Source organism: Symphalangus syndactylus, chromosome 8 (assembly GCF_028878055.3).
Source record: "Symphalangus syndactylus isolate Jambi chromosome 8, NHGRI_mSymSyn1-v2.1_pri, whole genome shotgun sequence".
Classification (NCBI taxonomy): domain Eukaryota; kingdom Metazoa; phylum Chordata; class Mammalia; order Primates; family Hylobatidae; genus Symphalangus; species Symphalangus syndactylus.
In genome coordinates this window covers 131,765,222-131,781,104 of record NC_072430.2, presented here as the reverse complement: position 1 = coordinate 131,781,104, position 15,883 = coordinate 131,765,222, and the positions used below count along the sequence as shown (strand labels likewise).

The 15,883-nt window shown below is 41.8% G+C and overlaps 1 protein-coding gene across 2 annotated transcripts in view; it reads left to right on the top strand.

Moving 5' to 3' along the window:
• COL4A4 (collagen type IV alpha 4 chain) overlaps positions 1–15,883 on the top strand; it is a 322,996-nt gene that overhangs the window by 195,710 nt on the left and 111,403 nt on the right. For both annotated transcript variants that reach the window (XM_055290810.1, XM_063645750.1), the window contains 4 exons: positions 8,477–8,611; positions 9,689–9,733; positions 10,872–10,988; positions 15,209–15,277. In XM_055290810.1, the coding sequence (XP_055146785.1) occupies positions 8,477–8,611; positions 9,689–9,733; positions 10,872–10,988; positions 15,209–15,277 (366 nt within the window). The remainder of the gene's footprint in view (positions 1–8,476; positions 8,612–9,688; positions 9,734–10,871; positions 10,989–15,208; positions 15,278–15,883) is intronic.

Sequence of the window (15,883 nt, the reverse complement as noted above, 5' to 3'; positions counted from 1 at the left end):
TGCTAGACTGAATCTGGCACAGCAACCTGTTTTACAGCAGGTTATTTTTTGTGGTGCAGAGTGCAGGGTTAGGACTGGGTGAAATATTTCTTTAAAGATTTTTTTTAATGATGCAAAATTCCTGTGATTATTTAATGATTCTCTAGTTACAAAAATGTCTTTTATGGGCCTGCTACTTATGTCTATTTGTCCTGAAGTGAATTCTATTGTAACCTTATGAAAAAGTAAGCCTACGTATTTACTTGTAAGCACAAGTTCTTTTACTGACCTGTTCTTTTACATGAAACAATTTAAAGAAAATAGAATTATTCTCTGTATGCTGTGAATAAATTATTTACTCAAATTAAGTGAACTAACAAATGACTATTTCAAAGATTGGTGTTTGGGAAATTTTGGTGAGCAGCTTTCTGACAGATTTTGTGCTGTTATTCAAGGTTTAATGTATTTCCTTTAAAAATTTATCATGTAGCAAAATACTTATTAATACAAAAAAAAACCGCCCTAAATACAAAATCACAAAGTCTTCATGGCTGTAAAAAAGGAGACATTTATGTGAGTTTTTCCACTTGCAAAGTAGGAGTAGTATTTGCCGTTGCATATGGTTGAAATAAAGGCATAACAACACCTACATTATACCTCAACAGCAAAAAACACCAACATCCCTGTTATTCAGAGTCATTGCTCATGGTGTGAAGTTGTACTCTGCACAGTTTGCTGTGGAATCATTGCCATTTTGCATAATTACTGTTAACCAATGTTCTAGGAATGACAATTCAGAGACATAAGACAGCATTTACACTTATCCCTTTGCATCCATGAGGAATTGATTTCAGTTCCCCTGTGGATACCAAAATCCATGGATACTCATGTCCCTGATACAAAATTGCATAGTATCTGCATATAACCTATGCACATCCTCCCAAATACTATAAATCATTTCTAGGTTATTTAGAATTCTATGTAAATGCTATGTACAGTATACAGTTGTTATACTGTATTTTAAAATTTTTAATTTTTGTTGTATTGTTCTTTTCCGTTTATTGATTTTTAAATATTTTCCATCTGGATCGGTTGAGTCCTCAGATCGGGAGCCAGGGATATGGAGGGTTGCTTGTCTTGCCTCGGGGTAGAAGTGGGCTACCTTATTATTTTACGAAGTGTTTGTTGTTCTCTGCCTTTCTTACCATCATGGGCGCTTAGACTCGGCCTTCCCCTCCAGGAGCAGAGGTTGGGTGGCTGTGGGTTTGGGAGGGACAGACAAGTGAAGAGAGTATGATAGTCAGGGGTGAGAGTGTTACTGCAGAGGCACCTTGGAGAGGCATCTCCTTCTCCAGAACAGGGGCAAGAGATCAGGGGAATCTTTCCACTGGAGCCCTGAGAGATGAGTCAGCCAGAGGCAGAGAGGCGGCGCTCCCAGCACAGGAAAGCCTGCGCAAATGCTGCGAAAAAACAGAGCTTGTTTATAAATCTGGTGCAGGGAGGTCAGGGTGGCAGGCTGGGAGGAGGGAGGAGATGGTGAGAGAGAGGGGTTAGCATCCTTCAATAATGCAAATAACTATTCCCTGCTTTACTTTTTTTTTTTCCCCCAAAGTATTTTATATGGGCAGGGTGCAGTGGCTCACGCCTGTAATCCCAGCACTTTGGGAGGCCAAGGCAGGAGGATCACTTGAGGTCAGGAGTTTGAGATCAGCCTGGCCAACACAGTGAAACTCAGTCTCTACTAAAAATACAAAAATTAGACGGGTGTGGTGGCACGCACCTGTGGTCCTAGCTACGGTGGAGGCTGAGGCAGTAGAATCGCTTGAATCTGAGAGGCAGAGGTTGCAGTGAGCTGAGATCACACCACTGCACTCCAGCCTGGGAGAAAGAGCGAGACTCCATCTCAAGAAAAAAAAAAACAAACAAAAAAATAAAGTATTTTATATGGCATTTTCTCAAATTGGCACACATTTCTATACTAAATGGAGTTTTATTATTCTTACTGTTGCGTTAAACATTTCCACTCCTTTTTTTCCCCTCTGCAAACTTCCCATTAGCTCACTGGATTCAGTATTGCATGCCTGAAATGAAACACATTAAAGAGATTTATAGTCAGTTAATTGGCTGTCTCTTTTTCAGTTACCCTTTATATTCAAGCGTGCATTTTGGTAGGTATCTAAATAATACATTACTGTAAAGTACTGCATTCACAAAAGATAACCTGGGGAAGTTTATGTATAAATTGCATGCAAGATGAAAAGATAATTCCCAAACCTAATGAAAAAGCATTTATTTCCTGAATTTTATATGTAGAAAACATGGGAGCTTTTAAATTGTGTTAATTAATCTATTTCTAACACAGGTTAGACAGAAAGGTGTTCTGAAGTCATTGTTGGTTTTTACTTTCAGATTGTAGTTTAGAATTTGTGCAGTTACCTATTGTAAGTTGATAAGCCCTCACAATGCCCCAAATGGTTTGTGCTCACGTAATTACACTTTGTATTTTATTGTTGTCTTTTTCATAATACGTATTTATGTATTTAAGTTTCCTTTAAAATTCTAAGCTTTTAGCATTTATATGGATACTCAATAAATAGTAGCTATTTAACAATGATGAATGAGCATGAAGAAAAGGACAAATGCATATAAAATACAGTTTTAGTTTTGATTTGTAAAATTCAGGCAGATGTTAAAGGTTGTTGAAAGGCGCCGGGCGGAGACCAAACTACACCGGTCGCGGTCAAGAGATCTTTATTGGAGGTATCCAGCGGAGAAGGAAGAGAAGAGAGAGAGAGCTGCTGGTGTGCTGGGTTTTATATCCCTTGGGCCTACGTGGATTGGGCTAGGGGAGGGCCCAAGGGAAGGCGGGAGATGCTTCTTTCTGATTGGCCCTCCTTTGGCGGGTTCAGACAGTGCCCGGTCAAGGAGGGGAGAAGAACCCGGAACCGGCCCCATCTTAAGGTACGGTGCCATTTTAAGGTACCCCATGTTACCTAACATTCCTCCATTTTTGTTTTCTTAAATGGGGGAAAATGGGCATCATAGTTCATCTGGCTGCTTCCTGCTGAGTGGGAGCGCTGTGGGGAGGGGGCACAGGGAGAACTGTCGGGGTTGTGCATGGGGTACAGTATGAGTATGAGGCCAAGCAATAGGGCGCTAGACATGAAGACTTCGTTAGATGTGAAGTCCATGAATGTTCCTTGTCCTCCAGTGCTGTGAGCCAGTTGAGGGGCAGGGATGGGTTGGCGATGAGCCAGCTGTCTGAGCGAAGGGTGTTTAAGCTTGTTGTAGCCATCTGGGGTACTAGGGGTAGAGTTTGTTCTGCCCGAAGAGAAAAGAAGATGGTAGTTAATTTAGGGTGCGAGGGCAGGCCTACCCCCTCCACCCCCAATCCTGGGTATCTGTTGCCGGTCGTTGGCCGTTTAAGAGGTCAGCAGGGTGTGAGACTGTCTCTGGAGTCTGCCGTGTCTTCACAAGTTGCTAAGAGCTGGTAGTTTCTGAGGAGAAGCTGGTTAAAGGTTTGGTTAGAGATGGATACTCAGTTTTGAGGGAATGGGAAATAGTTGTGGTTTGAGTTGGATATGCCCAGGCATTGCTGGGATATATGCCTCCTGTAACTGACTGGCCCCAGACCGGGTCGGCGGGGTTGTCGATATGTATGGCTTGGGAGGAGGCATTGTTTTTAGTGGTATAATATAGGAAGGGGATGTGTTTGTTGATGTGGGAGCCAGACGGCGAAGTGGAACATGTGGAAGAGAGGGTCCTAGCCGTTTTCTATCATAGCCTGGGAAGGGGAAGATCCACCATGGGGCTGATGTAGTTGGTGTGTGTCCTCCTGTGAATGTTGTATGACTCTTTAACTGTGAAGAGATAATAGGGCTGGGAAGAGGGCCCGCCGGCGGAGGAAAGTGTAAAGTGTAAAGATGTGAGAGGCGGAAAGCCAGAGAAGAGGACTTAGGAGATGCATGAGAGCGGGGCGTAAGCAGTTTGGTTCTTCGTGTGGTCCGGGTTGGTAGCTGGTTTCAACCAGTTGAGCAGCGACCGGAAGATGAGGTGGAGGGTGGTGGTATGGGGGCGGGGGGTTCGTCGGTCAGATCAAAATCAGGAGCAGAGGGAGACGCTGGCAGTTTGAGAGCCGTGATAAGGTGTTGCGTCTTACAGGGGAGACAGAGGTTGGGTTTGTCCAGTAAGAGAAAGAAACCATGAACGTAGGGGATCTCTGCCCATTTTCCTGTTCGCTCACAATAGTTGTAGAGATCCCGGAGAAGGTTGGGATCAAAGGACCCATAAGTGGGCCATCTGTTTTGGTTGTCTAAGGGGTAGGTGGGCCAGTTTTGAGTTCACAATTTAATGAGGCGTGTAGGTTTGAGATCAGCAGCCAAAGCAAGGGCTGATAAGTTATTTAAAAGGCATTGTAAGGGAGAGTCGGCCGGCAGGGATGCAGAGGCTCCCATTATGAGAAGAAGGGGTTTACGGAAATATATGGCAAAGGGCTGGGCAGGGCATCCCCTACCAGCCGATGACCATGCTGTGAGTCAGACCCTTCGAGTCGGTCGTCACCGCAACGAAAGGACTGAGGGCCTCTACGAGGCCGAGGGCCGTGGGCCACCTGGTACCAGGATTTTCGGAGCAAGAAAGGGGAAGGGGCCCAGGCCTGGCGAGTGAGGAGGAAAAGGAGGGAACCCTGCTCCCTGGAGGCTGAGTCTAAAATAGGGTTTACAGCAGCCGTGTGGGCGGCCGAGGCAGGAGCCGGTCGACTGGTGTCGGACACCGGAAGGGGAGACTTACTGAGATGAGGCCGGTGTTGGGCATAGAGGTCGGCGAACAGGAAAATGAGCAAAGACCGGCTGGGGTCTGGACTGAGCCCGAAAGGGATCGGGGTCCCACCGAGGGGGGGGGGCGGGAGTCCCGATCCGAGTCACGGCACCAATGAAAGGGGCCGGGCGGAGACCAAACTACACCGGTCGCAGTCAAGAGATCTTTATTGGAGGTATCGAGCGGAGAAGGAAGAGAAGAGAGAGAGGGCTGCTGGTGTGCTGGGTTTTATGTCCCTTGGGCCTACGTGGATTGGGCTAGGGGCGGGCCCAAGGGAAGGCGGGAGATGCTTCTTTCTGATTGGCCCTCCTTTGGCGGGTTCAGACAGTGCCCGGTCAAGGAGGGGAGAAGAACCCAGAACCGGCCCCATCTTAAGGTACGGCGCCATTTTAAGGTACCCCATGTTACCTAACAGTTGTCAATCATGTTTGTCGAGTTAATGACTTAATGGTGAACAAGAAGTGGTAATTAATCTTTATTATAAAGTCACTTCTGCTGATGGTGAGATGTACACAAAGTATGAGGTTGGTGAAAAAGTAATTGCGGTCTTTGCCATTGCTTTTAAAAGGCAAAAACCACAATTACTTTTGCATGAACCTCATAGAATGTAAAATTGCCCTGGCTTGTGTTTTCACTTCTGAGACATGCAGTTTCTTTTATGTCCTAGAAATGTTCATTTATAAACATCTATTTAGGGAAAGTGTCTGTTCTTTTGTTCCTCTGCTGGTGGGATTATGACATACTATTCTGTGGCTTTTCTCCTTTAACAATTATCCATTTATAATAATAATATATAATAACAATAGTTAGCATTTGTTATGCCAGGCACGATGCTAAACACCATTACATGCATTATTCTTTTTATGCTCATAAGCCTTTGACAGATAAAGATGCTGAGGAACAGAGAGGTTAAGAAACATACCCAAGGTCACACAGCAAGTTAGTGTGGTCCTGGGCTTCAAACCCAGAAGGCTGATGCATAGCCTGGGTGCTCAGTCCTCTGTTTCTCCCTCATGAACATGGGGAGGATGTTCTATGTTGGCCTGGACAGATGGACTTTGCTGGCGGCTTGCACGTGCTTTTGGGGTCCCACACGTCTTCCTCAGACCTGTTGTTTCTGTGCTCAGGCTCTGGGGGACTTCAGCTGCTGGCATCTGCGTCTGTCAGGGCTTTTTTCAAAGCCCCGGAGGCACAGTTGGCAGGCACTCCATACCCATCACCAGGGCCCTCAGCCAAGGAGATAAATACCCCTGCTCCCTTCCCCTAGGGCGGGATAACACTGAGATGTGGGCTTCCCTCAGGGTTAAGTCCCAGGCGCCCACAGTATCACTGACCTGAAACTGCCCCTTTCTTGGCTGCCTTCACTTCCCTGGGTCGCGCTCTGTTCCTGACCTGCACCTCCTTCACTTCTCAAATGGAGAAGTTGGTTTCATTGACTTCTTGTCCTCTGTGTGGCTCCTGGAGCACCCCGATGAAGTCAGGCTGTGAGGGGCTTCGCTGTTTGAAGGCACCCTAATTTATTCGCTGAGTCTCAGGTTGGTGCCTTTCCCATAGATTTCTGGTTTCTCTTGCTATTGCATATAACACTGTGGTGGATGTCCTTGCACTACTCTTATGGGGCTCCTGCCCATCTCCCTCCTGGTGTCTGGATCTGGCCAAGGCCAGCAGCGCTATCTAAAGTGACGTCCCGGCCGGGCACAGTGGCTCACACCTGTAATTCCAGCACTTTGGGAAGCTGAGGCAAGCGGATCACCTGAGGTCAGGAGTTCGAGACCAGCCTGGCCAACATAGTGAAACCCAGTCTCTACTAACAATACAAAAATTAGCTAGGTGTGGTAGCGTGCAACTGTAATCCCAGCTACTCGGGAGGCTGAGGTGGGAGGATCACTTGAACCCGGGAGGTGGAGGCTGCAGTGAGCTGAGATCACACCATTGCACGCCAGCCTGGGAAACAGAGTGAGACCCTGTCTCAAAAAAAAATGATAATAAATAAAAATAAACAAAGTGACACCCCAAGTGTGGATCAGGACCAGGTGGGTCTTGGTTACTGTTTCTTCCCGTCAAGGTGCTCTCTGACCTTCTATCCAATGTGGGGTTGACCACATGAGGAGCTCTGGCCTTCATGCTATGGGATTGTTTGGGACCCTTTGGTTGAGCCCTGGTTTTGGAGGGTGGCTGCTTAGCAAAACACTTCCACTTGCCCATGAAGTATTTCCTTCATGGGATTGCACGACATTGGATTGCCAGAGTAGCGTTGGCATGCTGATTTCGGGTAACTCAAGTTTTTATATAGATGGGACTCTGCAAGAAATATTTTGCTCAGGGCCCTGCATTCCCAAGGGGCAACCCTGTATTAGCCCTGGAGACCTAAGACATCTGATCTGAGCAGATATCTCCTAAACCCTGCCAAGCTTTTCTGTCCATACATCAAGACTTACTTGCTTATTTAATGCAGTCATCCATGCTGTTTTGTGAAGCAAGAAGTTATAAAATAATTTTTCTTAAATCTTTGCAAAAATTTTGAGAGGTATGAAAAATTGCAAGTCGAACTCTTGACCTCAGGTGATCCGCCCGCCTCGGCCTCCCAGCGTGCTGGGATTACAGGTATGAGCCACCGCACCTGGTAGGGATGTCACTTTAGATGGTGTTGCTGGCCTTGACCAGGCCCAGACCCCAGAAGGGAGATAGGGCAGGGTGCTGAGGCATGGGTTCTGAGGTAGGAGGCCCCATAAAGCTTCTTCACTTTAAACAAGAGGTGGCCTTTTCATTCATGGAAAGTTGGATTACATAAATTTAATGTGACATGGAGACTAATTCCAAAATATGACTAAGAAATTTGTTAAAAGCAGCCAAAAAAGAGATGTTGTCCTTCAAAAGGGTAGGCAAATCATTAGTTATTTGAAGTAAATAAAAGATCTGGCAGTTTCCCTTACTCTATTTGTGTCACAAGCATAAAGGTAAATACAACTTTGATTTTTTAGTTTCTTGCTTCATTAAAAAGCCCAAGATCTTTAAATTTGATTGACAGAATGAAAATAGTAAGATAACTATAATCAGTTAATATACGTGTTTCTGTGTACACATATACACACGTACTGCACACATACATACATACATATACACATGTGCAGTAATTGAAATTTATCATATAGCTTAATTCAGATTGAAAAGGGCAATGCCACTATTTCTTATGTTTTAATTAAATCAGTCATTTTCTTTTCTTGTCTTTCCTTTCATTTCCTTTTCCTTTTCTCTTGTCTTTCTTTTCTTTTTTTGAGATAGGGTCTGTCTCTGTCACCCAGGCTGTAGTGCAGTGGTGCGATCAGCTCACTGCAACCTCTGCTTCCCAGGCTCAAGTGATTCTCCACCTCAGCCTCCCGCATAGCTGGGACTGCAGGTGCACGCCACCATGCTCAGCTGATTTTTGCATGTAGAGATGGGGGCTCTCACTTTGTTGCCCAGGCTGGTCTTGAATTCCTGAACTAGAGTGAACCTCGTGTCTCGGCCTCCCAAAGTGCTGGGATTACAGGTGTGAGCCACCATCTCCAGCCATTTGTTTCTATTACTAGAGTTGTGCAAATCTAATTTCCAAGTCTTCTGTAGGCCTGAATGACTATATGTTTGTGTCAGAAGACAGTAATTAAGAATCGCACCCCCATTTCTTTCTAATCTTCCTTCTCAGGGTCCACCAGGACCACCAGGGACACAGGGTCCCATTGGACCCCCGGGAGCCCCAGGACCCATTGGGCTTTCAGGAGAGAAAGGAATGAGAGGGGACCGCGGCCCTCCTGGAGCAGCAGGGGACAAAGGAGATAAGGTAAGACACATCTTATGTGGAGATTCACATGAACCACTCACCAGCACTACTGCATCATTTTTTGTTTTTGTTTTTCTTTAGACAGTCTTGCTCTGTCACTCAGGCTAGAATGCAGTGGTGGGATCTCAGCTCACTGCAGCCTTCGCCTCCCAGGTTCAAGCGATCCTCCCACCTCAGCCTCCCAAGTAGCTGGGATTACAGGTGCATGCCACCATGTCCAGCTAATTTTTGTATTTTTTAGTAGAGATGGGGTTTCACCATATTGGCCAGGCTGGTCTCGAACTCCTGACCTCAAGTGATCTGCCTGCCTCGGCCTCCCAAAGTGCTGTAATTACAGGCGTTAGCCACTGTGCCTGGCCAGCACTGGAGTTTTATAACCACGAGTAGTATATACTTAAACCTTATAATAAATGAAGTCACTGAACTCCTCTGCAATAATTCATCCTCATTCTTGGCCCCTTTCCAGAGGAGCATGCTCTTCTGGACCTGTAAATACATGTGTGTACCCAGTGAGAAGTTATATTGTTTCATGGCTTTTTAAAAAACCTACATGACATTAATTATATGCATCACACTGAGTTTTCTCTTTTCACTCAACAATATGTCTTAGAGACCATTCCTTATCAGGCTATGTAGATTGAACTTATTCATGAAAAAACATTGTATAATATGCCATAGTATGAATAAAACTATATTTTATTCCCTGTTGATGAGCACTTGAGATTCTACCCCAACTTTGGGTAGTGCAGATGTGCAAAAATAGTCCTATCAATTGCCTGTGTTCACAGTTAAGGGTTTGTTACTCTAGGATCGAGATTCTGAGTATTAGATTTCTGTTCACAGCATGTTGAATGATTTACTTAAATCAGTACTGCTAGGTTGTTTTCCCAAGTACAAAAGAAAAGCACAAGAGTTGGTTCTTAAATGTTGGCTTTTAGATTCATCAATGTAAAAAAACAGGTGACGATGACTGCTCAGCGTGTTTCAAGATGAGTAATTAATTGTTAATATTTTCAAGTAAATCAGCTTATTAACTTAGTAATTTTTATCTCTTTGTTTTATTTTCTGGGATTTTAGGGTCCAACTGGTGTTCCTGGATTTCCAGGTTTAGATGGCATACCTGTAAGTATCCCTAAATTTTCTCCACTTTTTTTTAAAAAGGCAGAAGTACTCATCAAAATCCTTAAAACCACATGTATATATACATAAAATATATATTTATATAAATCACAAAATATATATTATATATTAGCAAATATTTGCTATATATACCACAAGCACCATAATATATATATATCTTTCACCATAATATATACCTACATATATAAAAGATATATATTAGATATACAAGATATAGAATACGTTAGGTTGGTGCAAAAGTAATTGCGGTTTTTGCTGTTACTTTCAATCGCAAAACCTGCAATTACTTTTGCACCAAATATATTGTATATATAAGATATATATAGTATGTACACTATACAATATGTATCTTATATTTTACATATATAAAATCTATAGTATATACTATATATCTTATATCTTACATATATTTTATATAGTTTATATCTTACACATAGTTTATATATAATATCTGTTAACTATATATTATATAACATGTATAAAATATGATGCAAGATATATATTATATATATATTATGGTGCATGGTATATATTATACATAGCAAACTCTTTTTATATTTTCTCATTTTAGTGCATGAAAGGGTGTTTACATTTAAATTGTGTACAATAACTCCCAGAGCAAAACACTTTACTTGGAAAGAAACATTTTCAAACAGGTTAGAGAAAAAATTCCAAAATATGAGCTAGGTATACTTGTTATGTCAAGTACAATGTTCTTGAAATAAATGCATACTCATAAGGAATGTTTTTATTTGCTGATGAGTCCTAATATTTGTAGTGAGCTTAATACTTTCATTTCTCATAAGAAAATGAAATGGAAAAAAAAAGAGGTATGTGGGGCTTCATAATTCATTATAGTATTTCTAAGGATTTTAAGGAAGGTCCCCTCCTCAATTTCCCAGAGTACTGCAAACTAAATTAGTTTAAATTTGTTATATTAAAAAAATTTAGGTTTTATTTTTACATGCTACATAGCCTTTTGGGGTAAAGAGAAAGTTTCACAAAACTAAACAGTAAATGTGTGAATCACAATTGCCATAATTTGAGTATTCATATTGCATAACCTTTGTGTTATGATATTTTTGCAAAAATGCTTCACTTATAATTTTGTTTTCTGCAGGGGCACCCAGGGCCTCCTGGACCCAGAGGCAAACCTGGTATGAGTGGCCACAATGGCTCAAGAGGTGACCCAGGGTTTCTAGGAGGAAGAGGAGCTCTTGGCCCAGGAGGCCCCCCAGTAAGACACCCACAGCTCATCTTAACAGGAATCTTAAGTGAACAGGCCCTATGGTGGAACAGGCTTGATGTATTCAAGAAACAGAGTTAATACAAGTGTGCCTGGAGCATTGTCAACAAGTGGGAGTGGCTGGGGGATAAGGACAGAGAGATAGGCAGGACTTAGAACACGCAGGGCTTTGTGGATGATGGAAGGAGGCTAGATTTTCTCATCCATGTTAGGTAAAGGCACTGGATGGTTTTAAGGAAGGAAGCAACATGATCTAATTGATGTTTCATTAAGATGTCTCTGGCTGCTGTGAAGAGAATAGATAGTAGGGAAATAAAAGCAGAGAGACCAGGTAGCAAAATGTAAATTGTTTATCATTCAGGGTTAATTGCAGAAACATAAACCCCACTAGGGATTTTGAATAGAAAGGAATCTGATACAGGGAGTCTGGCACTTACTATAATAGTTGGAAGAGTAAAACTTAGGACCACACGAGACCACTGATTTCAAAGGTTCACAGCTAGCTGAGATCCAGAGTCAGGAATCTGGAACTGCACTGTAACCACTGCCTGTCACCCCACGTCTGGACACTAGCAAACAACACTCAAGTTTCTGCTTTCCTGCTTGGCAGCAACAACAGACCAGGAAGAGAATCCCTTCCAAACTTCTGCCTTCCACATCTCCTAGATGGAACCTAATTCACATCCAGCTATAAAGGACTCTGGTCAATGTAGTTTTTATCTTTCTAGCCCCTGTAATGCAAGAAAATACATTAGAAAAGATTTGGAATGGATGTCCAGCAACAGTTGATAGTGTCCAGCACTTGGGGGAAAACTTACGGTTCTTAGCTTTTTTTTTCTTCAGAATTTTGGACTTTCATTTAAACACAACTAGAGCAAGAGCTACCCCCCATATTCCCTTTCTTTTTTCTTTCTCTCTTTTTCTTTTTCTCACTTAAATAAAGATCAGAGATCATTTGACCTTTCCAAATTGTTTTTCTGTGATTTTTTTTTAGCATTTCTCCCTTCCTTTATTAAATATCATTTCACAAGTTTCTTTCTAGAAAGTTTTCTTAGCATGACCACCATAATCATTCATTCTGCTGTCACTCACGAGTCTTCCTTTTGCTCTAGATCCTAGAGGAACTGATCTGAACACTAAACTCAAAAAGAATTGTCCATACTTTTTCTTCTGGTATCAAATAAGAACAACCACCATCTTTCATTATTAAGTTTTTCAACCATCCTTTACTTTCAAACTCAGCCATTTGAAAACTCAAGTGCAGTCTGGTGAATGCACATTTATTAAGCTCCTCAAATCAGGCCAAACCTCATTCTACAGATTCATGAGCATTCAAGAGAAAAAGGGTTCTCAGTTTTAACTTTAACATAGCATGCAGTACCAGCCACAATCCTGAAGTTTGTCATAATGGTCTCTGCAAAGCAACCAACTTCCCCTTAACTCATTTACTATACAGACACCCCTCACTTTGCACAGTAAAGTAAGAATGACCAGGCAACTAAAAACCACACAAAGAAACCTTATCAACTGATGAGAAAATTACTATTGGCCTATGACCTTTAAAATGTTTTGTTAAAACATTAGAAACTTTTCCAGTTATAAATATATAAGGAAATGAAAAAGCTAAATATTTAATATACTGTAATTTGAAACATTGAGAACCAAAGTGTTTTATTTCTTTGTAAAAACTTATCAAGAGTAGTTTCAACAGTACTTGCCTTTTTCTCATCATATAACTTATACTAAAGGAATATGTCTTTTATGTTTTGATGAAGTATGATACTCCTTTCTAAGTCTGGATCTGTTTCCAGTGTTGTGAAATATCTCTAAGGGTTCCTTTAATGTGAAGTTTTCATCTGTGTCACTTTACCTAGGACACTGTCATCCTTTTCATCACAACCACTTTCCTGGTTTATCTTTACTAAGTTCCTCTGGCTGCAAATACAGTCTCTCAAATGGCAACAATATCATTATTCCCATGATCAGCTATTTCTTCTATAACTCCACTTATGTTTTATTTGAATTTCATTTCCAGCATTACCATTTTCATTTCTTTGCTTCATTTTCATCATTATTAGCCAATTTCCTCTTCCAACTATCCATTTTTGTAAAATGTTATTTGGGTTTATTGCTGGGAGATAAGGAGGCAAGCCAGCTACAAGCTTTGCTGTGTCTGTGTGTGTACTCTGAATAATACGTGTGCAGGGGCCAATCACAGACAGACTTTGACAGAAATCATTGAAACTGACCCATTAGTCCCATAGATGTTCTTTGGATCAACATAGAAATGGATCCTTCTGATCTTAAAGTTTGAAACCTATGTGTTTTATCTGAGTTCCTTCCTCAGGAGAGGACCCCCCAGGCCTCTCAAAAAGTATCAAAGAACTGAAACTCACCAGATCATGGCATCCAGACAATGAGAGGCCAGACCCCTGATTTTGTTTCCTTACCTAGGTCCTGTTTTCCAACACATTGTTACATTTCTCCTGCTATGTGAACCCCTAATTTTAGTCAGTCCAGGAGATGGATTTGAGACTGATCTCCAACTCGTCAGCTGCAGCACCTAATTAAAGCCTTCTTCCTTGGCAGTAGTCATCCTCTCAGTCACTGACTTTCTTTACAACATGTTTTGGTAACATCATGTGATCATGCAGTCATCACAATTCACATCTGTTATTTATATAGCGATTTGTGGGCTGAGAGGCTAGCAATGAAGTTTGTACGTTTATGCAAGTACTCAGTTAATATACAATGGTAACTGAAATTTGAACCATGTTGTTGGAGAACTGGTGTTGTTTAACTTAACTATGAAATTCATTCAGACTGGAACTGTGCAAAGCCAAAACTGCAGATACTACCAAATCTGATTTCTCAAGTAAATTGTTGATGCAATTTAACCTTATACTGTTAAATATCTCCCATGAGAAGCCAAGTCAAGCATTCCTCTAAGAGAGATTAACTTTGAAATGTATATATCTTTCATATGAGCTTGATATATAAAGAAGGTAGGATTATATATTAAGAATTGAAGTAGGGGCTGGGTGCGGTGGCTCACGCCTGTAATCCCAGCACTTTGGGAGGCCGAGGCAGGTGGATCATGAGGTCAGGAGATCGAGACCATCCTGGCTAACACGGTGAAACCCCGTCTCTATTAAAAAATACAAAAAAAGGCCGGGCGTGGTAGCTCACGCTTGTAATCCCAGCACTTTGGGAGGCCGAGGCGGGTAGATCACGAGGTCAGGAGATCGAGACCACGGTGAAACCCCGTCTCTACTAAAAGTACAAAAAATTAGCCGGGCGTGGTGGCGGGCGCCTGTAGTCGCAGCTACTCGGAGAGGCTGAGGCAGGAGAATGGCGTGAACCCGGGAGGCGGAGCTTGCAGTGAGCCGAGATTGCACCACTGCACTCCAGCCTGGGCTACACAGCGAGACTCTGTCTCAAAAAAAACAAAACAAAAAAAAAAACAAAAAAATTACCGGGGCGCGGTGGCAGGTGTCTGTAATCCCAGCTACTCGGGAGGCTGAGGCAGGAGAATGGCAGGAACCCGGGAGGTGGAGTTTGCAGTGAGCAGAGATCGCACCACTGCACTCCATCCTGGGAGACAGAGCGAGACTCTGTCTCAAAAAAAAAAATAAAAAATAATAAAATAAAAATAAAAAAATAAAAAAAATTGAAGTAGGATATTAAGATGTTAAGTAGGAAAACCTTGGGGAGGGGGAAGAATACACTGAGGTATTTCATTCACTTTAAAAAAATATCCTAAGCAAACTAGCAACTATATACAAAAACCTTCCGAAAGGAACATGTTATGTTTTTTAAAAGAATTCTTAGGCCTATTTTGAATACAAGTACTGAAATGGATAACATCTCTTCTTCTATATATATATATTTTACTGTTTCTAGGGCACAAATTAACAATTGCAAAATTAGTTATTTGTAGGAACAATGCATGTGTTTTATATTGTGAGGAAATATGAAAATTTTCTGCTACATAGCTATATATGAGTAGATATTCTGTCTTAGAAGATTCCTTGACAGATCTTAACTGAATATGGAGTAAATATATGTGAGAACCTTAGGGTGATAATAATATGGAAGAGGATAAAGAAATGTCAATAATGGTAATTTTAACTGATGAGTAATATTTTATAGAAAATACTGAAATGGTAATATGCTATTTTCTCTTAAGTACATAAATATTTTATTTTCAGGGCCATCCTGGGGAAAAGGGAGAAAAAGGAAATTCAGTGTTCATTTTAGGTGCCATTAAAGGTATTCAGGTAAGTATTATGATCATGATGGGTTAAAATTTTTTTTTCCAAATAGGTAAGCCCATGCAGGAAATACTCAGACAGGATTTTTCTTCAAAATGTCCCTGAATACACCAATTTTTATCATTACCCTGACCCTTAGGGATGGCATCATACTTTTGTGTGAAGGCACTGGCTTTAGTTGCCAGTAAAATTCCAGCACTATAAAATTCCAGTACCTCTGAACTAGTCAGAACTGCAAGGGATGTATTTATTTCAAGGTTTCTCAACTCCTGACATTTTGGGCCACATATTCATTTGGTGTGGGTCTGACTTGTGCATTATAGGATGTTGTGCAGCATCCCTGGCCTCTGGCCTCTACTCATTAGACGCCAGTAGCATCCCCCAACTCTGAACTCCCCAAAGCGTATATCCAGTCATTACCAAATGTCCCCCGGGGGGATATCACCCCAGTGGAGGACCACTGATTTATTTGTAATTAAAACATTGTAATATTAGTACTCGCCATCCAGTACAGTAAAAGTCACCATTATTGAACTTGAAAATGATGTAAACCTTATAGCACTTTGCTTGATACATTTAATGGTGGTGTGTTTTCAGCAGGGAGTGACGTAC